The following is a 24,981-nucleotide window of genomic DNA, read 5'->3' as shown; positions in this document are numbered from 1 at the left end:
AAATGAATTCCCTTTAACCTTTCTAGCGCATAGTTTCCGCTAGCGGAAAAGGCAGCGCGCCCCTGAAAAGGCAGCGTGCAAAATTCAAAAATATTTTTCCGAAATATGTCACTTTCACACATTAACAAGTCCAATACAGCAAATGAAAGATAAACATCTTGTTAATCTACCCATCATGTCCGATTAAAAAAATGCTTTACAGCTAAAGCACAACATATGACTATGTTAGATCACCACCAAGTTGAAAACACACAGCCATTTTTCCAGTCAAAGATCGGAGTCACAAAAAGCAGAAATATAAATAAAATTAATCACTAACCTTTGATGATCTTCATCAGATGACACTCATAGGACATCATGTTACACAATACATGTATGTTTTGTTCGATAATGTGCATATTTATATCCAAAAATCTCAGTTTACATTGGCGCATTACTTGCAGTAATGTTTTGATTCCAAAACATCCGGTGATTTTGCAGAAATACTCATAATAAACATTCATAAAAGATACTAGTGTTATTCACAGAATTAAATATAGACGTCTCCTTAATGCAACCGCTGTGTCAGATTTCAAAAAAACTTTAAGGAAAAAGCATAATCTTGGAACGGCACTCAGAGCCATTTTGGAATCAACAAAGTTAGAAACAACACTATAAATATTCACTTACCTTTGATGATCTTCATCAGAAGGCACTCCCAGGAATCCCAGTTTGACAATAAATGACTGATGTGTTCCATAAAGTTCCATCATTTATGTCCAAATAGCCACTTGTTGTTAGTGTGTTCAGCCCAGTAATCCATTTTCATGAGGCGCGAGCATTTCATCCAGACAAAAACTCGAAAAGTTCCGTTACAGTCCTTTAGAAACATGTCAAACGATGTATGGAATCAATCGTTAGGATGTTTTAAATATACAACATCAATAATGTTCCAATCTGAGAATTCCTTTGTCTTCAGAAAAAGCACTGGAACCCGAGGTAACTCTGTCGGGAGCACGCGTCATGAGACCAAGGCTCTCAGCTAAACCACTGACTCAAAGGGGTTTCATGAGCCCCTCCTTTATAGTAGAATCCTCATTCAAGTTTCAAAAGACGGTTGACATCTAGTGGAAGCCCTAGGAAGTGCAACCTCATCCATATCTCAATGTTTATTCGGTAGGCCAAGCTTTGAAAAACTACAAACCTCAGATGTCCCACTTCCTTGTTGGATTTTCTCAGGTTTTTGCCTGCCATATGAGTTCTGTTATACTCACAGGCATCATTCAAGCAGTTTTAGAAACTGCAGAGTGATTTCTATCCAACACTACTAATAATGCATATATTAAGCATATATTAGCATCTGGGACAGAGTAGGAGGCACGCTATTCATCTAAAAGTGAAAATGCTGCCCACTAACCCAAAAAGGTTCAATCAAATGTTATTTGCCACAGTGAAGTGCTTACAAGCCCCTAAACCACCAACGCAGTTTAAAAAATGCTAAACAAATGCAAAAAAAAGAAACAAGAGTAACAAATAATTAAAGAGCAGCAGTAAAATAACAATAGTAAGGCTATACACAGGGGGTACCTGTACAGAGTCAATGTGGGGGGCACCGGTTAGTCGAGGTAATATAAATAGTTGATGTCGGACGTTTACATACACCTAGGTTGGAGTCATGAAAACTTGTTTTTCAACCACTCCACACATTTCTTGTTAACAAACTATAGTTTTGGCAAGTCAGATAGGACATCTACTTTGTGCATGACACAAGTAATTTTTCCAACAATTGTTTACAGACAGTTTATTTAACGTATAATTCACTGTATCACAATTCCACTGGGTCAGACGTTTACATACACTAAGTTGACTGTGCCTTTAAAGAGCTTGTACATTTCCAGAAAATTATGTCATGGCTTTATAAGCTTCTGATAGGCTAATTGACTTGTCATGCACAAAGTAGATGTCCTAACCGACTTGCCAAAACTACAGTTTGGTAACAAGAAATTTGTGGAGTGGTTGAAAAACTAGTTTTAATGTCTCACATCCACCACGCTGACCCTCAACATGGGAGCCCCACAGGGGTGTGTGCTTAGTCCCCTCCTGTACTCCCTGTTCAGCCATGACTGCGTGGCCACGCATGACTCTGATCATTACGTTTTCTGACAACATGACGGTGATAGGCCTGATCACCAACAACGACGAGACATCCTACAGGGAGATGGTCAGAGACCTGACAGTGTAGTGCCAGGAAAACAATCTCTCCCTCAACATCAGCAAGACAAAGGAGCTAATAGTGGACTACAGGAAACGGAGGGCTGAGCAAGCCCCCATCCACATGGACAGGGCTGTAGTGGAGCAGGTCGAGAGGTTCCTCGGTGTCCACATCACTAAAGAATTATCCTGGGCCACATACATCAACACATTCGTTAAGAGGGCACAACAATGCCTCTTCCCCCTCAGGAAAAGATTCAGCATGGGCCCTCATATCCTCAAAAAGTTATACAGCTGCACCATTGAGAGTATCTTGACTGGCTGCATCACCACTTAGTATGGCAACTACTTGGCATCCGACCACAAGGGGCTACAGATGGTAATATGTACGGATCAGTACATCACTTGGGCCAAGCTCCCTGCTATCTAGGACCTCTACACCGGGCGGTGTCAGAGGAAGGCCCTAAAGATTGTCAAAGACTCTAGCCACTCAAGTCATAGACTTCTCTGTCTGCTACCGCACTGCAGCAACAGGACCCTAAACAGCTTCTACCCCCAAGCCATAACACTGCTAAATAGTTAGTTAAATAGTTAACCAATGGCTACCCGGACTAACAGAATTTCCCCTTTTTGACTCATCACATACGCTGCTGTTACGGTTTACTATCTATCCTGTTGCCTAGTCACTTTAACCCTACCTACAGTATATATCTACCTAAATTACCTCGTACCCTGAACATCGACTTGGCACTGGTACCCCGTGAATATAGCCAAGTTATCATTACTCATTGTGTATTTATTTACATTTACATTACATTTCTCATGTTATTTTTATTATTTTGTTTAAATACTTTTTTTCTCCCTGCAATGTTGGGAAGGGTCCAAAAGTAAGCATTTCACTGTTAGTCTACACCTGTTGTTTACGAAGCATGTAACAAATAACATTTGATTTAATCCCCTTCCCCTCCCTGTGAGCCAAGAGTGAGATAGCTGCTACAAATCACATCCCTGACTGGAACCCCCTTACTTCAGTGAGAGGAAAGCAATGTGAACAGGATGAACCATTGTCCAAAGACAGGGGAGAAATATCAATACATTTGGACTACACATCTGGAGAAAGTGGTGGGTAGGGTGGGTCCACCCTCACCACTCACTATGAGTTTGCCTCAGAGGGAAAACTGGACAAGTGGAGGCTTGTAAATGTGATGCCAGTTGACATGACTGGATGAAACAGACAGGTTGTTGATCCCACACAGGCCTGCACCTGCTCTGGGTAAAACCAGAGACTGTGGATGAAACTAGAACTCTGGCCAAAGCATACGCATTGTGAACCAGTGTCTGGATTATTGAACACTGCAGTCTGGATTATTGAGACTCCTGAGGAGCAGTTTGAAGAACATGTAATTTCGGGAAAATAACTATCATAAATTCAAGAGTACTTTACCATGGCACAGCATTCAGAATCAGGTCATATCTTTGCATATCAGAGATTAATGTCAACCAAAGAAATGGAATCATTGCAAATAGATCTCATTAATCTAGACAATGTTCTGGAAGCCAACATCCCTGACAGAGAGAGGACAGCTTGCAGACTGACAGAGAGCTACTGTAGTGTTGTGTGTTCCTTCCAAAAAACTAAACTTTAGTTTAATCTGTCCACAGAATATTTTGCCAGTAGCGCTGTGGAACATCCAGGTCCTCCCATGAACACCATTCTTGTTTAGTGTTTTATGTATCGTAGACCCGTCAGAGATGATAGCATGTTACAGAGATTTCTGTAAGTCTTCAACTGACAATTTAGGATTCTTCTTGACCTCATTGCGCATTCTGCGCTGTGCTCTTGCAGTCATCTTTGCAGAACTCTCCTCAGGAGAGTAGCAACAGTGCTGAACTTTCTCCATTTATAGACAATTTGTCTTACCGTGGGTTTTTAGATATACTTCTGTAACCCTTTCCAGCTTTATGCAAGTCAACAATTCTTCATCTTGGGTCTTCTGAGATCTCTTTTGTTCAAGGCATGGCTCACATCAGGCAATGCTTCTTGTGAATAGTAAACTCAAATTTTGTGAGCGTTTTTTATAGGGCAGGGCAGCTCTAACCAACATCTCCAATCTCGTCTCAATGATTGTACTCCAGGTTAGCGGACTCCTGACTCCAATTAGCTTTTGGAGAAGTCATTAGCCTAAGGGTTCACATACATTTTCCAACCTACACAGTGAATGTTTAAATTATGTATTAAATAAAGGCAAGAAAAATTCAATAATTTGGGTGTTTTTAGTTTAAGCAGACTGTCTGTTGTTGTGACTTAGATGAAGATCAGATCTAATTGTATGACCAATTTATGCAGAAATCCATATAATTCCAAAGGGTTCACATACTTTTTCTTGCCACTGTATAAGCAGACTGGTACACATTAAGACCAATATAAACTACTCATGTATACTGTAGCTCAATGTGTTGTTTTTGGATTTGTTGGAGACAAAATAAAATGGCAGCGACATAGCAAGAGAGAAGCTACATCACGTTCCATGCACTGACATTTTGAGTACCATTGTGTGTGTATGCATGCTAAACTGAATACATCTTCTCGGGAATGTCTGGATTTGGATAATTTAAGCTAAATGATTGCACTTTGTAATGTTCGGTAAGTTTTTAATGTTACCATTAATGTATGCTCCCAAGTATCAATCAAGCAAGTGAAAGGAAATGGCAATTCCAGATGGGCATCCACTCCCTCCGCCACATTTTACCATGTATTAATCCACGCTGGCCACTCAACCAGTGACGCAACCATATTCTGATATATACACAAGCAAAATAACATAGATATGGCGTTATTCAAGCAAATAGGATTCAGTTTCCACTGGCAACATGGGTGGGAGAACAAACCAGCCTTTGTCAAAGCTTTAGTATCACACCAGAGAGAGGCCATTGTGCTTCAGAAAGGCCTTCTTATGGTTCATGTCCTCAGATTGTAATGGATCTTACAAACCCAGTTTAAGAAGTGGCACTCACTCAACAGACACTATGTTTTTCCACAGGCTAATTCCTGGAACTGGTCTGGGTTGTCTTTTTTTGTCAGTATGTCATCAAGATAATCATAGCTACATTACCCTCTTAAAAGGGTGGACAGCTGCATTTTTGTTGTTATCTAGAGCAACTTACAGTCCCCACAGTTTCTATGGTGTAGAAATCCTATCCCTTTATGGGTAGTTAAACAGATGACAGGATCCATAAACTAGGAGATTGAGCTATTTTGGTATTTAAAATTTAACCTAACAATAAAATAGCTCAATCTCCTAGTTTATGGATCCTGTCATCTGTTGTACATGCATCTTTAACTACCTAACAATACCAAAATAGCTCAACTATTCTCAGACTAAAACTCTCAGACACTATGAAAGCTTAACCAAGTTTATTCTTCCCAGAGGATCAATACAGCTGCATTAGACAAAAACATTTTCACACAAGCACTGATATTTACACAAGCACTCCGACACATCTGTACAAACATCGTTCTTTACTGCTAGGCAGGACACTAGTGATACGGGCCATAAACTTTTATTTCTCCCTTAATGTGACCTGACCTGACCTCAACCCCCCTCCATCACTAATCCATGGCTCTCTCCCCTTATCAATGCCTGCCACATGTAAATCGCTTCCCTGAACTCAACACATTCCAAGCTTAATTGCACACACTATATACGTTCCTCCTATATCCATTCCCTTCTGGTGTACACTCTCTGAACCTCAGCACTCCCTCAGTGACATGAATAAGTATATTTCATATTCTCAGAACCCAACCGTGTCAAGGCCTTTCTTTCCCATTTACACAGGCTATGCTTATAATACACATATTTCAGAATTTTAAAAACACGAGGATAGGGATTTTTTAAATTTTATTTATTTAAATCGCATGAAGATGAATGTCTCTGTCCCTGAAAAGAGATTTGGAGTAATCTAGGCAACACAAACCCCTAAAAAAAAGAAACACAGCTCTCACTTTACAGAGGCGTTTTTGTAAATTGCTCAGATCATTTTAGGCACTTGGAATCACAATAATCCCATCTGTTCTGAACAAAATACATATTTGGTCCTGTAACTGTTGTTTAAAAAAATAAGTCAACTGAAGCAGCAGTCTGAAAATAAAGATTCATAGTTTGTTTCTTCCAAAATAAATGTTTTTATTTTCTTATTTAAAAAAATCTATGATTTCGTTCTCACTTAAGGAACTACTTCAACATTCTTGCTACATGTGAAAAGGACCGTCAGCATTAACAAACGTTGTGTGAGGAGAAATACAATTGTTGAGAGAAGATTGGCTAAAATCATACAGCAGTAAAGGATCGTTTCAGTCAAGTCACATTTCCATTTGCTTAGTTTATTTATTTATTTTTAAAGACAAAGAGCAATACTGCCATTCCGCAGCTCCAACCCAATGGAGAGAAACATTGGATGCCACATCCACCTCTGCCCTGCACATGCTTGTTAGCTCAGTTACAGTGCAGCCAAGTATGGTGAGAGTTACTGTAGTGAACTAGCGGTGGCTGTGGCTGCACATGTGCTATGTAGTAATTGCTGAAGTTGATGTCATGCACGTAGGGTGCGGGCTGGTAGAAGCAGGTGACGTTGGTCACCGTGGGGATGGCGTTCTGCTCAGCCAGCACCTGTAGCGCCAACATAGAGATGAGGCTGAGCGTCTGGCGCCGCTCATGGCCCATCAGACACACAGTGCTTTCATTCACCACCTGGTGCAGAGTCATCAGGCACTCATAGCGCTTGTGCTCCATGCCGGCAAAGTGGTTCTGCAGGTAGGCCTCCAACTTACGCTGCTGCTCGCAGATGTCAGAGAAGTCGATGAAGAAGCGCGAGCACATGTAGCGCTGCAGAGCCTTCATCTCGGTTTCACAGATGGGCCTGAACCCCTGTGCCAGCAAGTGGCAGTACTTAAGTAGCCCCCCGCCTCGGATCTCCTCGGGGCTGCGCGTGGCAATGATCCGCTGACACAGATGACCCATGGCACCCTCAAAGTCCCCATACACACTCTCCCCAATCACGGTGGGGTGGAAGCTCTCGGACATGGCCGTCTCTGAGCAGTGGTCAAACAGCAGCAGCGTGTCCAAGCCAATCTGGAAGGAGTCCACGCTGAATTCAAACTGCCGCCTGAGAGAGTCCACGAACTTGAGCTCCACATTCTTGCCCGTGTTGTTGGACAGTGAGATGAGGCTCCAGCGGTCTGTGTCGTTGCATACTTTCACCAGTTTCTGCACGTAGGCCTCTTTAAGGGTCAGCGGCGAGATGCGCTCCTTTCTGACCCCCGCTGGTAGGAAGTCCAATAGGCAGTCCATTACCACGTCCTTGACTAGCCGGAAAGCCTGGTCGTCCTTCAGAGACACACCGAAGATCAGGTCCAGGTCCTTGTAGCCCATGCCAGTGTCCTGGTAGAGCACGTGGCTGGCTGCAGAGCCGTTCAGCCGCACGTCTCGTACTGACACGCCCATCTCCTCCAGCCGTGCCCGCACCACCTGGGTAAAGGAGACAGAGTATGTATTAGACATACGTTCAAACGCTTTTCATTTTTATGTTTAATTACAAAAAATACATTACTGAAGTAATATAAATGTAATTGGTTATGTCCAAAGGCACTCCTTGCCCATACAGGACAGACATGTCTTTCCCTTGTGGAACATTTGCTGACTTTGGTGCCAGACCACCTGCCTCCTCCTTGCCAACATTATTCAACCAAAGAACACACACACACACAAACCTGCAAAGACTCAAGTAAACATCTTGAGACATTTCTCAATAAGTTCCAACATGGGCCTCTGGAAAAGTCAATAGGCTGTGTAAGCACTAGGCAGAGATCAATACACTGCTCACGAAAGTACATTTAATCATCACCGCCATCAGTTTTAATGGAAACTAACAGGCCCAGAAGGATAGCAGAAGGACTACTCACTGAGGATCTGACTCACTGTCTGGGTCATGCCTGTTTCACAAGGGCCATGTTCAGTAGGAACAAAATTAAATAAGAAAAACGAATTTTCGGTTTCCATTGCAAAACTTTCAAACGCTTTCTGCTGCATGCTTTAATGAACACAACCCAGACGGCAGCAGTTAGTGCTATAGGATTTATACCCCTGCACTGCGATTCACACCGGTAGTAAGCGCTTGCCTTAGCATAGGCCCTAGTGGAGCAGACAATGAGAAAATCTTGCTCCAATCTCCACAACCGTTGGGTCAAAGGTTTCACTTTCAGAGGCCCGGTGATCTGCAGGACCAGTTCAGCAAAGAGGCTGCCACAATCATCTGTGAAGAGGATGTCCCAAGTCTGACATCCCTGGGTCTGTGCTCCATAGTTAGATAGTGGTAGGAATGGCACGCTAACAGACACTGGCAGTCACACTGAGAAAGTGTGTCTAGAAGACCTCAGGAAATACAAAGATGTGGCACTAACAGCACACTAAAGCTAAACTCAATCCACTTGGTGGGTTGGCACCATTAAAATGCACAGTTCGTGCATGTAAAGGAAACATGTAATTTACTCTTAAAATCCAAAGAGCTCTTTCGGTTAAGAGTCAGTTTAACTTGCATTTGAAAGTGATCACAGCTTTCAGTCAGAATCCTCAACACTCTCAAAAAGGCTTTAGCACAGGCAGATATGTAAGCTAGATGCTAGGAAATGTGTAGCCTACATTTCACCAATTAAAAAAATTGATGGTAGAACATGGTAGTACAGCCTACCATGTTCTATTTTGCATGTAACAATATGCAGTAAAATGCAATGGAATACAGAGAAACTTTTCATTTAAGAATTAATCATTTTAGCTAATGTTTATAAAAAGCCCACACACTGATAGGTACACGGCCCATCTGTAAATAGCCCATCCAATCTACCTACCTCATCCCCAATGTTTTTCTAATTTACTTTTTTGCTCTTTTGCACAACATTATTTCTAATTGCACATCATCATCTGCACATCTATCACTCCAGTGTTAGTTTACTAAATTGCAATTACTTCACCACTATGGCCTATTTATTGCCTTACCTCATCACGCCGTTTGAACACACTGTATATAGACTTTTTTTCTATTGTGTTTTTGACTGTATGCTTGTTTATTCCATGCGTAACTCTGTGTTGATGTTTGTGTCACACTGCTTTGCTTTATCTTGGCCAGGTCACAGTTGCAGGCTCTGATCAGGCCCTACACCCAAACAAGGGCACTGCGTTCATCCACCTCTGGCCTGCTCGCCTCCCTACCACTGAGGAAGTACAGTTCCCGCTCAGCCCAGTCAAAACTGTTCGCTGCTCTGGCCCCCCAATGGTGGAACAAACTCCCTCACGACGCCAGGACAGCGGAGTCAATCACCACCTTCCGGAGACACCTGAAACCCCACCTCTTCAAGGAATACCTAGGATAGGGTAAGTAATCCTTCTCACCCCCCCCCCCTAAAAAGATTTAGATGCACTATTGTAAGTGGCTGTTCCACTGGATGTCATAAGGTGTATGCACCAATTTGTAAGTCGCTCTGGATAAGAGCGTCTGCTAAATGACTTAAATGTAAATGTAAATGTTGTAAATGAGAGAAAAAAACAACAACTTAAATATCAAAGAGCAAACAATCTTAAATACAACTGGAAACTGGACTAACCTATTGTACAGATCCTACACATATTATATCTCAAGTACTTGCATCACACTTTAGCAAAACACCTCTCCAACTCTTACCTCCCTACCTCCTCCCATTGCAGCCTTCAAATCTCCTCGTCCAGACAGATTAGTGTCAGTCTGACAGTAATTAACTCTCATCATGTCCATCAGATCATAAGCTGCCTCTAATTATACATAAAGGGTTAGGCTGCAGACAGACAAAGGCCTGCAGTTTCATTCAACAGTGCACCCCTAAGTGCATAGACATACATCATGGGCCCTACAGCAAAGACAGACATGGGCTCCATGATTGGTATGTATATAATTAAAGCTAATTGAATGGTGTGGGTCACCTTAATGCCAAATGATACTAAATTCTTAGTAACTTTTTGATCAGTAGCCTTATATTGCTTTCTGCAACAATGTAGCAGTGTCCAGTCAGATTACAGTTATCAATTGGACAGGGACTACAGATGCTGTGAAACGAGACAAAGCTAGCTAGACTCAACACTTAATAATGCATTCAGAAATGTTTCATACCCCTTGACTTCATACCCTAGATTTTGTCAGGTTACAGCTTGAATTCAAATGAATGAATATCATCTTTTTCTCACCCAAATGTAATACAGAAAGCAAATGTACATACAGTTGTTAGTGTAATTTAATTATGCCAATGTGCATTCAATAATTGAAAACCCTTAATCTATTTTATGAGAATTTGTAAGATTCTTGTTTGCATAAAATAGATGGAGACCAGTCTTTTCAAGAATATAGGTAACAGAATTTATTCTCGGAGCGCGCTGCCACTTTACCACGAGCAACAGTTTATATACAAATCATGACGTCATTCATTGCTTTAACAGAATCCCCTCTCGACTGGGACAAAGTGAGGTGAAAAGTTCATTCTAACTTACTAACACACTCCCAGGTAACTTTTGACCCCTCAACATTATCGATCAACACTGAGCTGACAGTTCTAATTAACAGCAAACTTAGGAATGCACTCACTGTCTTATCTAAAAACCCCAGAGCTCAGTTCCGTAGGTTCAACCATAGGCTAACGACCTTATGTGTTTACACAGTCCACAACCCATTCGTTTCTTCCTAGTTGGAATGGTGTTCATTAACTTTAATTATTCCTTGTCCGTGTCTCACAATCCCTTCTTATGAACTCATATTGTTAATCAGATATAATAAAACAGAGTATAAGTTTTACTTATTTACAGTTCCATTTAAAATGATTTGTTCAGTCATTTAATCATAACTTACCCAACAACAGTACCAGTAAAAAATTTGGGCACTGTCACGCCCTGGTTGAAGTATTTAGTGTTTTTCTTCATGTATTTGGTCAGGCCAGGGTGTGACATGGGTTTTTGTATGTGGTGTGTAGCTTAGTGGGGTTGTAGCTTAGTGGGGTGTTCTAGGAAAGTCTATGGCTGTCTGAAGTGGTTCTCAATCAGAGGCAGGTGGTTATCGTTGTCTCTGATTGGGAACTATATTTAGGCAGCCATATTCTTTGGTTGTATTGTGGGTGATTGTCCTGAGTGTCTTGATGTCCTTGTTAGATGTTAGTTGACACATGTATAGACTGTTTTGGTTTTCGTTTCGTTTATTGTTTCGTAGTGTTCGTGTTTAGTCGTGTTTTACGTTTGGTTAAATAAACATGGATCGAAATCGACACGCTGCAGTTTGGTCCGACTCTCCTTCACCATTAGAAAACCGTAACAGGCACCTACTCATTCCAGGGTTTTTCTTTATTTTTTACTATTTTCTACATTGAAGAATAATAGTGAAGTCATCAAATCTATGAAATAACACATATGGAATCATGTAATAACTAAAACTTGTAGTAACCCAAAATTGTTGGCATTTACGTATAACTTTTTTGGTCAGAGTGCGTGTGTGTTTCAACTATTTAAGTCTACTAGAATGCTTAAAAGGCCGCTAAAATGTTAAAATATCTCTATCCTTTTTTGGCAAGGAGGATATCGGTATCAGCCAAAAATGTCATATCAGTGCATCCCTAGTCACAAACTTGAAACATGACATTTGCATACATTCAATAAGATTTGCAGAATTATTACAAGTCCATTTACAACTATTAATATTCTGCTGTGAATCAAAAACACACTTGCAGATTTATCTGCACACACTTATCACGTTACCAAGAGATTCATAAGCTTATAGAAAGTTTTGTACGTTTGTATAAAAAGATTTGCAGTATTGCTGCAACCATTGGCCTGGATTGTTCCATCAATCAAATCTAAGGAAGTAGATTGAAGAGGAGAAGTCATGTCTACAAAGTAATGGTTATTTGTTTAACAATGGTACATTTCAGATTAAATTGACAGCAGCTAATTTTTATATATATTTTCTTTTATTTCACCTTTATTACATCTTAGAGATAAGAGTTCTGTCAAATGTAAATCATGTAGCGCCGTGAGTCATGACCGTGTCTTATATCGGCTGAAAACTTAAATTATTGTTAATATAACTGCACTATCCAATTAAGGGTAGCTATTACTGCGGACAAATTCCATGCTATTGTTTGAGGAGAGCTCCTAACAACAAAACACTTTTTTTCACAGCGACAGGTTTGATAAATTCACCTCTGAAGTTGAAATGTGTACTTACATTCTGAAATCTTTCTCTGATTTATCATCCCAAGGGTCCCAGAAATAACATGAAGTTTCGTTTTGTTAATTAATACTGGAAAAGCTCAATCAAAGTCTAAGTATACAGATTTGACAACATTCTTGCAGACAAATGTAATGTAAATGTGGCCTTCACAATTAGCCCAAATGTACCTGGGTGACTTCACTCTAAATGTCAAGTAGCTTGTTCCTACTTCAAGTTATCAGTCTGAAACTTTGCACATACACTGCTGCCCTCTTGTGGACACCATCGGAATTACAACCAGAGTGATGGCTAGATTTGGGACCTTTCTGTTGCGTTTCAAAGATGGTTGTAGGGAAAAAAAAGTTTTTTTTTCATTGTATATTCTTCTACCAGATCTATTGTGTTATATTCTCCCACATTCAATTTACATATCCACAAACTTCAAAGTGTTTCCTTTCAAATGGTACCAAGACAGGCAGTTAGATTTAATACGTCATTTTAGGCAAAAATGTTTAAAAAGGGGGGCTATCCCGATTAACCAGTTAGACAGTTTACAACTGTGACCTGGCCAAGATAAACCAAAGCAGTGCAACAACAACAACAGAGTTAAACATGGGATAAACAAACGTATAGTAAAGAACACAATAGAAAAAAATCTGTATACCGTGTGTGCAAATGAAGTAAGAATGAAGTAAGGTAAGGCCATAGTGGCGAAGTAATTACAATTAACACTGAAGTGATAGATGTGCAAGTAGAAATGCTGGTGTGTAAAAAAGCACAAAAACAAATATGGGATGAGATGGGTAGTTGGTTGGATGGGCTATTTACAGATGGGCTGTGTACAGCTGCAGTGATCGGTAAGCTGCTCTGACAGCTGATGCTTAAAGTTAGTGAGGGAGTAAAGTCTCCAACTTTAGTGATTTTTGCAATTCAATCCAGTCAATGGCAGCAGAGAACTGTAAGGAAAGGCTGCCAAAGGAGGTGTTGGCTTTGGGGATGACCAGTGAAATATACCTGCTGGAGTGCGTGCTACGGGTGGGTGTTGCTATGGTGACCAGTGAGCTGAGATAAGGCGGAGCTTTATCTAGCAAAGACTTAAAGATGACCTGGAGCCAGTGGGTTTGGCGACGAATATGAAGCGAGCACCAGCCAACGAGAGCATACAGGTTGCAGTGGTGGGTAGTATATGGGGCTTTGGTGACAAAATGGATGGCACTGTGATAGAATGAATCCAAATGGCTGAGTAGAGTGTTGGAGACAATTTTGTAAATAACATCGCCAAAGTCAAGGATCAGTAGGATAGTCAGTTTTACGAGGGTATGTTTGGCAGCATGAGTGAAGGAGGTTTTGTTGAGAAATAGAAAGCCAATTCCAGATTTTATTTTGGATTGGAGAAGCTTAATATGAGTCTGGAAGGAGAGTTTACAGTCTAGCGGGACACCTATAGTTAGTCGGAAGTTTACATACACTTAGGTCGGAGTCATTAAAACTCGTTTTTCAACCACTCCACAAATTTCTTGTTAACAAACTATAGTTTTGGCAAGTCGGTTTGGCCATCTACTTAGTGCGTGACACAAGTCATTTTTCCAACAATTGTTTATAGACAGATTATTTCATTTATAATTCACTTTATCACAATTCCAAGTGGGTCAGAAGTTTACATACACTAAGATGATTGTGCCTTTTCAACAGCTTTGGAAGGTTCCAGAAAATTGTGTCACGGCTTTAGAAGGTTCTGATTGACATCGTTTGAGTCAATTGGAGGTGTACCTGTGAATGCATTTCAAGGCCTACCTTCAAACTCAGTGCCTCTTTGCTTCACATCATGGGAAAATCAAAAGAAAATCAACCAAAAACTCAGAAAAAATATTGTAGACAAGTTTGGTTCATCCTTGGGAGCAGTTTTCAAATGCCCGAAGGTACCACATTCATCTGTACAAACAATAGTACGCAAGTATTAACACCGTGGGACCACGCAGCAGTCATACCTATCAGGAAGGAGACACATTCTATTTCCTAGAGATGAACATACTTTGGTACGAAACGTGCAAATGAACCCCAGAACAACAGCAAAGGACCGTGTGAAGATGCTGGAGTAAACAGGTACTAAAGTATCTAAATCCACAGTAAAACGAGTCCTATTTCAACATAACCTGAAAGGCCGCTCAGCAAGGAAGAAGCGAGTGCTCCAAAACAGCCATAAAAAAGCCAGACTACAGTTTGCAACTGCACATGGGGACAAAGATCATACTTTTTGGAGAAATTTCCTCTGGTTTGATGAAACAAAAATAGAACTGTTTGGCCATAATGACCATTGTTATGTTTGGAGGGAAAAGGGGGATGCTTGCAAGCTGAAGAACACCATCTCAACCATGAAGCACAGGGGTGGCAGCATCATGTTGTGGGGGTGCTTTGCTGCAGGAGGGACTGGTGCATCATGAGGAAGGACAATTATGTGGATATATTGAAGCAACATCTCAAGACATCAGTCAGGTTAAAGCTTGATCGCAAATGGACAGTGACCCCAAGCATACAAAGTTGTGGCAAAATGGCTTATGGATAACCAAGTCAAGGTATTGGAGTGGTCATCAAAAAGCGTGTGCCACTCAAGGAGGCCTTACAAACCTGACTCAGTTACACCAGCTCTGTCAGGAGGAACGGGCCAAAATTCACCCAACTTATTGTGGGAAGTTTGTGGAAGGCTACCCGAAACGTTTGACCCAAGTTAAACAATTTTAAGGCAATGCTACCAAATACTAATTGAGTGTATGGGAACTTCTGACCAACTGGGAATGTGATGAAAGAAATAAAAGCTGAAATAAATAACTATTATTCTGACATTTCACATTTTTTAAATAAAGTGGTGATCCTAACTGACCTAAGACAGGGAATTTTTACAAGGATTAAATGTCAGGAGTTGCGAAAAACTGAGTTTAAATGTATTTGGCTAAGGTGTATGTAAACTTCCGACTTCAACTGTAGGTATTTATAGTTCACATTTATAGTCCACATATTCTAAGTCAGAACCATCCAGAGTAGTGATGCTAGTCGGGCGGGAGGGTTGCAGAGCATGTTTTACTAGCATTTGGAGGCCACAGAAGGAGTGTTGTATGGCATTGAAGCTCGTTTGGAGGTTTGGTAACACAGTGTCCAAAGAAGTGTAATGACATTCATCCTAGCATTACTATCAACTGGCTAGCTTAAAATCAGGAAGCTTTAAATGAGAGGAGAAAACAAATATAATATTTGCTAGTTAACAATCTTAAACATAATTTTCCTTATCGTAATTTCCGGTCACAACTTGTAAACTTGTTTACGTGCTGCTGTGCGGTTTGTTGCTAACGTTTCTTTGCTACCTGCCAACTTTAATTTTTTTTAAATTACCGTTTAATATTTTTTATTTTTCTCCCTCGCTCAACTTTTATCATTCAACTTTTTCACCCCGGACACTTTATCTGGACATGGTTCTACACGACCTCCACCACCCGAAGCTAACGAGTAACATTAACATTATGCTTTCTAAATGCAGTCGCTGTACTCATAATATACAGGAGAACGATCACCTTATGGCGAGGAAACCCAGCTTCAGACGCAATCGTTTAGGCAAGGGTAATTTAAGTGTAGGAAAGGGTCATTTAAGTGTAGGAAGTAATGAAACAGCGTCTGTGCCACCAATAAGTACAGATGGTAGCATAAATCCTCTCGCACGGTCCCCGCTGCTGGACAATTTTCTCATGGCTTCTGGAAGGAAACTGTAGGAATGCTCAACCGGTGTCACTCATTCAGCCGACAGAAACATTCAACCCATTAAGCAACGAGTCGGAGTCAGAGTCCGAGTCTTCTCTGGTCTCTCCTCCACCCATTACCGGGTCTGAGACGCCGAAGCCTCCCACCATTAGCTCTAATTAATTGAACACCCTAGTCATTACCCGAGAACACCCTAGTTCATTACCCATAGTATTAGACTTAAAAAATAATAATCAAGCGCTCATACACTCTTTACCAGGGGTTAGGGCTACCGACGTTAAGGCTAATCTGAAGATTGTGCTGGCTAAGGCTAAAACTGGTGAGTGTAGAGAGTATAGGGATATTGTTATCCACGTTGGCACCAACGACATTAGGATGAAAGAGCGCAACATAGCTTCAGCATGCAAATCAGATAGAAAGATCAGCATCGAGTAATTGTCTCTGGCCCCCTCCCAGTTAGGGGGAGTGACGAGCTCTACAGCAGTCTCAACTCATCGCTGGTTGAAAGCTGTTTTCTGCCCCTCCCACAAGATAGAATTTGTAGATAATTGGCACTCTTCCCAGGACTCACCCACAAACAGGAACAAGCCTGGCTTGATGAGGAGTGAGACTCCATCCTAGCTGGAGGGGTGCTCTCATCTTATCTATGAATGTAGTGCCCTGTCTAACTCAACTAGCTCCACAATAAGATATGGTACAGGCCAGGCAGCAGGCTGTTAGCCACCCTGCCATCTTAGTAGAGTCTGCCACTAGCATAGTCAGCTCAGCTATCCCCATTGAGACTGTGTCTATGCCTCGATCTAGGATGGGCAAAACTAAACATGGCAGTGTTCGCCTTAGCAATCTCACTGGAATAAAGACCTCCTCCATTTCTGTCATTATTGAAAAAGATTGTGAAATCTCACATCTCAAAATAGGGCTACTTAATGTTAGATCCCTCACTTCCAAGGCAGTTATAGTCAATTAACTAATCACTGATCATAATATTGATGTGATTGGCCTGACTGAAACATGGCTCCTCCTGGTTACAAAATGCGGAGGTGTTGCTAACATTTACGATAGCAAATTTCAATTAACAAAGAAAATTTAAAAAAAAAAGTGTTTTCATCTTTTGAGCTTCTAGTCATGAAATCTATGCAGCCTACTCAATCACTTTTTATAGCTACTGTTTACAGGCCTACTGGGCCGTATACAGCGTTCCTCACTGAGTTTCCTTGATTCCTATCGGACCTTGTAGTCATGGCATATTCAAATATAAAAAAATACATATTTTGGTGACTAATATTCACATGGAAAAGTCCACAGACACACTCCAAAAGGCTTTCAGAGCGATCATCGACTCAGTGGGCTTTTTCCAACATGTCTCCGGACCTACTCACTGCCACAGTCATACTCTGGACCTAGTTTTGTCCCGTAGAATAAATATTGAGGGGAACGGCACCTCAGTACCTCCAGGCTCTGATCAGGCCCTACACCCAAACAAGGGCACTGCGTTCATCCACCTCTGGCCTGCTCGCCTCCCTACCACTGAGGAAGTACAGTTCCCGCTCAGCCCAGTCAAAACTGTTCGCTGCTCTGGCCCCCCAATGGTGGAACAAACTCCCTCACGACGCCAGGACAGCGGAGTCAATCACCACCTTCCGGAGACACCTGAAACCCCACCTCTTCAAGGAATACCTAGGATAGGGTAAGTAATCCTTCTCACCCCCCCTTAAAAAGATTTAGATGCACTATTGTAAAGTGGCTGTTCCACTGGATGTCATAAGGTGTATGCACCAATTTGTAAGTCGCTCTGGATAAGAGCGTCTGCTAAATGACTTAAATGTAAATGTGCTTAGGACTCTAAAAGGTCTAAACTCAATGAAAGTCTCATGTCCAGGGTGAAAACATTTTTAGTCATGTATTTAAGACACAGGTGTATCAACTAAAATGTTTTTATCCCAGACAAGCCTGGGGGTCCAGTGAGCCATACAAGCTAGAACTGCCACTGATCACAAGCATAAGAGAACGTTCCTGACTTGAGGATGCTATAGTGACTGGCAAGTGACAACAGCAGATGACAATGGCCATATTGTAAACACTATTGTCAACACATTATTTGAATAGTATGTTGACACACAGCAGAAATGTTGTCAAAGGTATGTTCCCAAAACACTGTTGGGTAACAATTATTCTATTTCTATGAGTGGTGCCATAATAAAGTCCAAAAAACACTAAAACTATTTAAAAAACATAAAATTAAGCTGCTCTTCAGAGACTCATTCATGTTTGTTATTACACTTACTTTTCTTCAGAAGAGGCTTATAGAGTCAAATGTGAAGTTTTTGTTTGAACAGAACTGAAGTGTGTCCAGTTTATTGGTAACTGATTTCAGCAAGCAAATGGGGTTGTTATGAAAGTCAGGCTGGGAAGATGACATATGGTTCCTACTAATCCTGGGGAACACCCTGTTCCAAAATATGGAACAGCACCTGCATAGTCAATCAAGCATTTATCATAAAGGTTGAAAATATCCACTACCACATCCAGAAATCCTGGATTAATTAATCATGACTAACTACATAACTGTCAGTCAAATCAATATGTTAATTGTTAAACCAGCTGGCATGATCTTTCAATTACATAACCACAATCCATCCCATGCATAAGAACATGTCTGATGTAGAGGGGGACATTAATGAAAACCAGCAGATGGGGGCTGGAGATCGAGTTACAGCAGGGAGATACTGGTACTGGCCAGTCCAGATTATTTAACATGGTTAGTCTCATTGAGATAAAATCTGTTTTTCAAGAGAGACCTGGACAGATAGCAGCACCACCTTGGTAGACACAACACAAGGCACTGTCTGGTTCCCCCAGATATCAGGGAGCATCAACTGTCTGTAGTTGCTTGGAATCTGGATGGTATACCCATAGAAAAAGAATCTCAATATAGTTCTGTGGGTATAATGTTAATTAGTTTAACATTTTGTGGTTTGAGATAGGTGTATGACCTAGGGGATATTTCAGGGACTCTGGCCAATAAGGGAACCTTTGAAATCAGAAGTCCAACTACCACTCAGGGGTCCTAAAACTATCAAAAGCACAAGATCTCTAACATTGGAGGCTCCTCGGAAGAGGAAGGGGAGGACCATCCTCCTCAGTCAATTTCATAAAAATGTAAATGGTAAAACATTTAAAAAGTGATCCTTTTTAGATAAAATTATACTAAATATAATCACGTCACCAAATAATTAAAACACTATTTAGCAAAGAAGGTCTACAGCCTCAACAGCACTCTGTAGGGTAGCACCATGATATAGCCGGAGTACAGCCATCTTCTGTCCTCCTCTGGGTACATTGACTTCAATACTAAACCGAGGAGGCTCATGGTTCTCAACCCCTTCCATAGACTTACACTGTAATTATGACAACTTTCGGATGATGTCCTCCAGCATGAACTGATATGTTGTCCAATCAAGTATCAGAGAATTAATCTAGTACTGAAAGCATAAACTACAGCTAGCTAGCACTGCAGTGTATAGGATGTGGTGAGTAGTTGACTCAAAGAGAGAGAAAGATAATAATTGAACAAATTAATTTCTTCCAAAATTAAGGAGAAGCAAGAGAGAAATAGAGAAATATTATTTTTTTCCACTTTTCAGTTTCACTTACTTAGCAAATGCAGCTAGCTAGTTAAGGCTACTGAAACACCCTGCTCATACAGAATGATACTATGTTAGTTAGCTGGCTATGACTTTCCAACACAACAGTGGAACTCTTCCAAGTCAAGGTAAGCTTTTGGTATTACTAACTTATTGCCACCAGGGCCTGCCGGTGTAACTGCTTTCTGACTGTACACTGTACCGGGTTTAATATCATGTTAGTTCTATTAGCTATGCTGACTATGAATATGCTGACTATGACTTCACTTTAGCTAATATGGTGACAACAATGTAGGCTGTGTGTAGCAGTTCGGCTTGGAAAGATTTTTTCACCTGATCCCATACAACTGTGTGTTGTGCATTGAAGTCCACAAGCGAAGGGAAGAGGTGAGAGGAGTAGAGCGCATAGATGCGACGAGGAAGACAAAGTGGCTGCTATGAAAGTGAACTGTGTTTCAGGGTGTATTCATTCCGCTGATTCTGTTGAAAAAGTTTCTTAAACGGAAGCAAGCGGAACAAAACGGGGCTAACATACCTGAATTTGTCCAATAGAAACTCTCGTTTGCAACTGTTGAACTAATGATTACACACTATATACTGGTGTTCAACCTTCCCAAGTTCTCTCACGTCACCCCGCTCCTCCGCTCTCTCCACTGGCTTCCAGTTGAAGCTCGCATCCGCTACAAGACCATGCTGCTTGCCTACGGAGCTGTGAGGGGAACAGCACCTCAGTACCTCCAGGCTCTGATCAGGCCCTACACCCAATATATACCCAAACAAGGGCACTGCGTTCATCCACCTCTGGCCTGCTCGCCTCCCTACCACTGAGGAAGTACAGTTCCCACTCAGCTCAGTCAAAACTGTTCGCTGCTCTGGCTCCCCAATGGTGGAACACACTCCCTCACGACGCCATGACAGCGGAGTCAATCACCACCTTCCGGAGACACCTGAAACCCCACCTCTTTAAGGAATACCTAGGATAGGATAAAGTAATCCTTCTCCCCCCTTAAAAGATTTAGATGCACTATTGTAAAGTGGCTGTTCCACTGGATGTCATAAGGTGAATGCACCAATTTGTAAGTCGCTCTGGATAAGAGCGTCTGCTAAATGACTTAAATGTAAATGTAAATATAAGCTAGATGCAGGCAAGAGTGTGCACGACGGTATTTCATTTCATTGTCTGTCCATGTGTCACTGTCTGTGACCTCAAATTTCTCTCTCGACCTGTGTGCACCTACGTTGTAAACTTTTATTTATAGGCGAGGTTGTAGCAACCTCATGATGGGTATAGAGAAAATTTGAGTATCAAGTAGTAGCCTAAACCTATCGCTGTTACATTGAACTGGGTGAATGGAATACGAATGAGAGTCATCCAATATGCTGTAATATGCTCATGGAAACAAAAATCGTCCTCCCTTATCTTAATTGGCATTGACCGCCACTGTTCTCTAATGATACAAAATGACCACCGTCAATTGGAAAGGTATTGTCAATATGCATATCAGAAAAGTGGAGTATATCAAAACTCCCATCTGGACAGATATTAGAAACAGACCCATAATGGTGCAAGACACTTCCAGTCAAATGTGACTCATCGGTGGTAATTAATATACTATGGTGACTGATGACAAAGGGATTTGATGACAACAAACTGTAGCAGCAAGGTAAATTAAGCAACCTGTTTTGCTAACTAACTGTATGAATCAGCACATTGCTGTAGGCTACTTTTCTTTAAATACAGTTACAGCAATCTAAATTGTTGCAAAGAGTTACCGCAATGGCTATTGTTAATGGGTTAACACCTACTGAAGCTCACTACTGAACAGAGTGGAAGTCAACAGTAAAGGTCCTATATGGGGCAGGGTTGGAGTTCAGCTCACACTTTGACCTGAACTAGAGAATGACTATTGCTACAGTGAAGTATGATATGTATGATAGGCATCAGTTTGGTCGCAGACTAGACGTAACATGCATAGTACATTTAAATCCGAGGTACTCAACCTGGTATGATAAGTAACCAAACGTAACATATGGCAAAAACTAATGTTGGGTGGTTGGTCGGGGTGGATAGTGGGCATATAAATGCAAACGTCGAGCAACCCTAAGGTTGCGAGTGCAAAACTTATCACGGACAACTTCAGCATTTTAGCAACTTGAGCTACTTACTACTTTTTAGCTACTTTGCATGTTAGCTAACCCTTCCCCTTACCATTTTGGCTAATTAACTAACCCTTCCCCTTACCATTTTGGCTAACCCTAAATTTAACCCTAACCCCTAGCCTAACTGATGTTAGCCATCTAGCTAGAATTCGTAATATCATAAGCTTCGCAAATTCGTAACATATTGTACTTTAAAAAAAAATTGTATCATACAAAATGAGTGATGGACATCCACAAATTAATGCATAGCATACTAAATGAGTATCTCGGATTGACATACAGAATACAACATCCTCTGTGACCAGGTCGGTCAGAGACATGGCTCCATCACTCAATAGAATATAGGCGAATAGACTACTTTAATATGCCATAGGGCATTTTATTTGCAACAAAGCACATGCATACTTGGCATACTAACAGTACATCACAAAACATGAAGCGATTCAGAGTAGACAGCATATACTCAGTATGGAAGTTGTGGCGCACGCGCTTTACCTGAACGATCTGCCGGGGTTGTAGAGAGAGTGTAGGGAAATTTCCGCGGCCGTGAATCGGGATTGCTTCTCTAAGGATTGAGTTCAAACGACGCACCTGATCCCAAGACAGCACACAGAACCGCCTACTCTGATCCGACGTATCGCTTGACATGGCGATGTGGCACTGAACAGAGTTTAAAAATATATTGGAATGAATGCGGTAGTCTAATCTTGCTGTATCACTCCCGGATCAATCGGTTGAGGTGTGCGTTTTAAAAATGCAGGGGGAATAATGAATGGATGAGTTTGGTCAAAGTGGTAAATTCCAATAGCCTACAAATGTTCAGTATCCGTTTCCTCATTCAGCAAAGTAATGAAGATGTGATTGCTGTCAGATACTTGAAGTTTGAAATGCAAGACACACTTAACGCTTTATCCACAGATGTTAAACTGATCAGTCACAAGTTTGCAGCGAATCGTTATCCAAAAAGATCACCCAAGGTCTATAAAGGCTCCTCATTTGCATAGAGGCTCTGATTTTTTTTTGTTGTTCACTCATTAATTATCAAGACCTTGCCTTGTTGCGAGTGCCACCAGTCAGTGCAGAGAAAATGTTTGGTTTAGCACAACCTGTGTACTAGTGACGCATTTCCAGAGCCTCCACCCCTTTCCATACTCACTGATATCCTCCAAGACATTGGGCGCGTTCGACATTGAGAGCAATAGAGTATTTTTGAAGGCACTAACTCCGCCATGGTTCGTTGGACAAATGCATTTCTGTAAGGTTTTTGGATAAACGCAGAAAATAAGGTTTGTTGTAAACACAGGCTGAGGAGATATGCGATATTCTTCATCAGCTAATGTCACTGTTTCTTAATTTTGTAAGTATTAATGTAATAAAAAAGCACATAAAGCACATAAAAGGCTTCATAATTCATAAAGGTCATGTTAACGGACTGATATTATCTCATAGAACAAAACGTATAAGAGCTCCTAAGCCTGTGTTAACCTCAGATCTTATGTTTGGCATTTAATTAACACAAAACCCTATTCTTTCCCCATTCATTTCCACCATATGAATCGCTGAACAAACCAGAGGTAACTCATTTCCGTTTTTTAAGGACTAAAAGCTGGCAAACTCTATTGCAGCTGACATTAAACTCGAGTCAAGACCGACTAATCTACAAATCATCTTGCATCATAAATAACGAGTCAGTAGATCAGTTACCATTTACAATAAAATAAGTTTTTGTTCACTTACCATCATTAATAAGCTACCATCCTTCTAAACATATGTCAAATTGTTTAGTTGGCAATGACACAGAGTTCTACATAGATTATGGTCATCATACAGTGTATTTGGAAAGTATTGAGATTTGATTTTCTTGATTTTTTCCACACTTCATTACAGCCTTATTTTAAAAGTTATGAAAATTATTATTATTTATTTATTTATTCAATCTACACACAATATCCCACAATGACAAAGCAAAAACCGGTTAAAAAAAAAAAAAAAAAGTATTAAAAACAAAAAGCAGAAATATCACATTTACATAAGTATTCACACTTTACTCAGTACTTTGTTGAAGCACCTTTGACAGTGATTATAGCCTCAAGTCTTCTAAAAGGCATCATGCTACAAGCTTGGCACACCTGTATTTGGGAGTTTCTCCCATTATATAGCGTCACTGCACTGCTATTTTCAGGTCTCTCCAGAGATGTTCGATCGGGTTCATGTCCAGGCTCTGGCTGGGCCACTCAAGGACATTCAAAAACTTGTCCCATAGCCACTCCTGTGTTGTCTTGGCTGTGTGCTTAAGGTCATTGTCCTATTGGAAAGTGAACCTTCACCCCAGTCTGAGGTCCTGCTCGCTCTGGAGCAGGTTTTTCTCTGTAATTTGCTCCGGTGGTTTCTAAACTTCTTCCATTTACGAATAATGAAGTGTGAACTGTGTTCTTGGGGACCTTCAATGGTGCAGAAATGTTTTGGTACTCTTCCCCCGATCTGTGCCTCAACATAATCCTTTTCTCGGAGTTCTACAAACGATTCCTTCGATCTCATGGCTTGGTTTTTGCTCTGACATGCACTGTCAAATGTGGGACCTTATATATACAGCACCAGTCAAAAGCAGTCCCACTAATCGCAATTGAGATGGTTTGGGATGAGTTGGACTGCAGAGTGAAGGAAAATCAGCCAACAAGTGCTCAGCATATGTGAGAACTCATTCAAGACTGTTGGAAAAGCATTCTAGGTGAAGCTGGTTGAGAGAATGCCAAGAAGGTGAAAAGCTGTCATCAAGGCAAAGGGTGGCTACTTAAACAAATCAACATATATTTTAGATTTGTTTAACACTTTTTTGGTTACTACATGATTCCATATGTGTTTTTTCATAGTTGTGATGTCTTCACTATTATTCTACAATTTAGAAAATAGTACAAACAAAGAAAAACCCTATAATGAGTAGGTGTGTCCAAACTGTTGACTGGTACTG

The 24,981-nt window shown here is 40.9% G+C and overlaps 2 protein-coding genes across 3 annotated transcripts in view; one reads left to right on the top strand and one right to left on the bottom strand.

Annotated features, from left to right (window-relative positions):
- The window catches only part of LOC127915127 (uncharacterized), a 1,101,500-nt gene that overhangs the window by 70,787 nt on the left and 1,005,732 nt on the right, over positions 1-24,981 (top strand). The gene's annotated exons all lie outside the window — the stretch shown is intronic.
- On the bottom strand, positions 5,591-23,143 carry tent5ba (terminal nucleotidyltransferase 5ba). The gene is made up of 2 exons (XM_035750446.2): positions 22,509-23,143; positions 5,591-7,715 (listed from the first exon to the last, which is right to left on the bottom strand). The coding sequence occupies exons 1-2, from the start codon at positions 22,659-22,661 to the stop codon at positions 6,684-6,686; spliced, it is 1,185 nt and encodes a 394-aa protein (XP_035606339.1). The 5' UTR covers positions 22,662-23,143; the 3' UTR covers positions 5,591-6,683.

The sequence above is a fragment of the Oncorhynchus keta genome, chromosome 34 (assembly GCF_023373465.1).
Source record: "Oncorhynchus keta strain PuntledgeMale-10-30-2019 chromosome 34, Oket_V2, whole genome shotgun sequence".
Lineage (NCBI taxonomy): Eukaryota > Metazoa > Chordata > Actinopteri > Salmoniformes > Salmonidae > Oncorhynchus > Oncorhynchus keta.
This window is presented reverse-complemented; position numbering and strand designations above follow the sequence as displayed.

Excerpts from the sequence above, each read along its gene's own strand:
- tent5ba (XM_035750446.2), bottom strand. The coding sequence starts at position 22,661 with ATGTCAAGCGATACGTCGGATCAGAGTAGGCGGTTCTGTGTGCTGTCT. Across the intron at positions 7,716-22,508 it reads AACCCCGGCAGATCGTTCAG|GTGGTGCGGGCACGGCTGGA; the intron begins GTAAAGCGCGTG and ends TCCTTTACCCAG.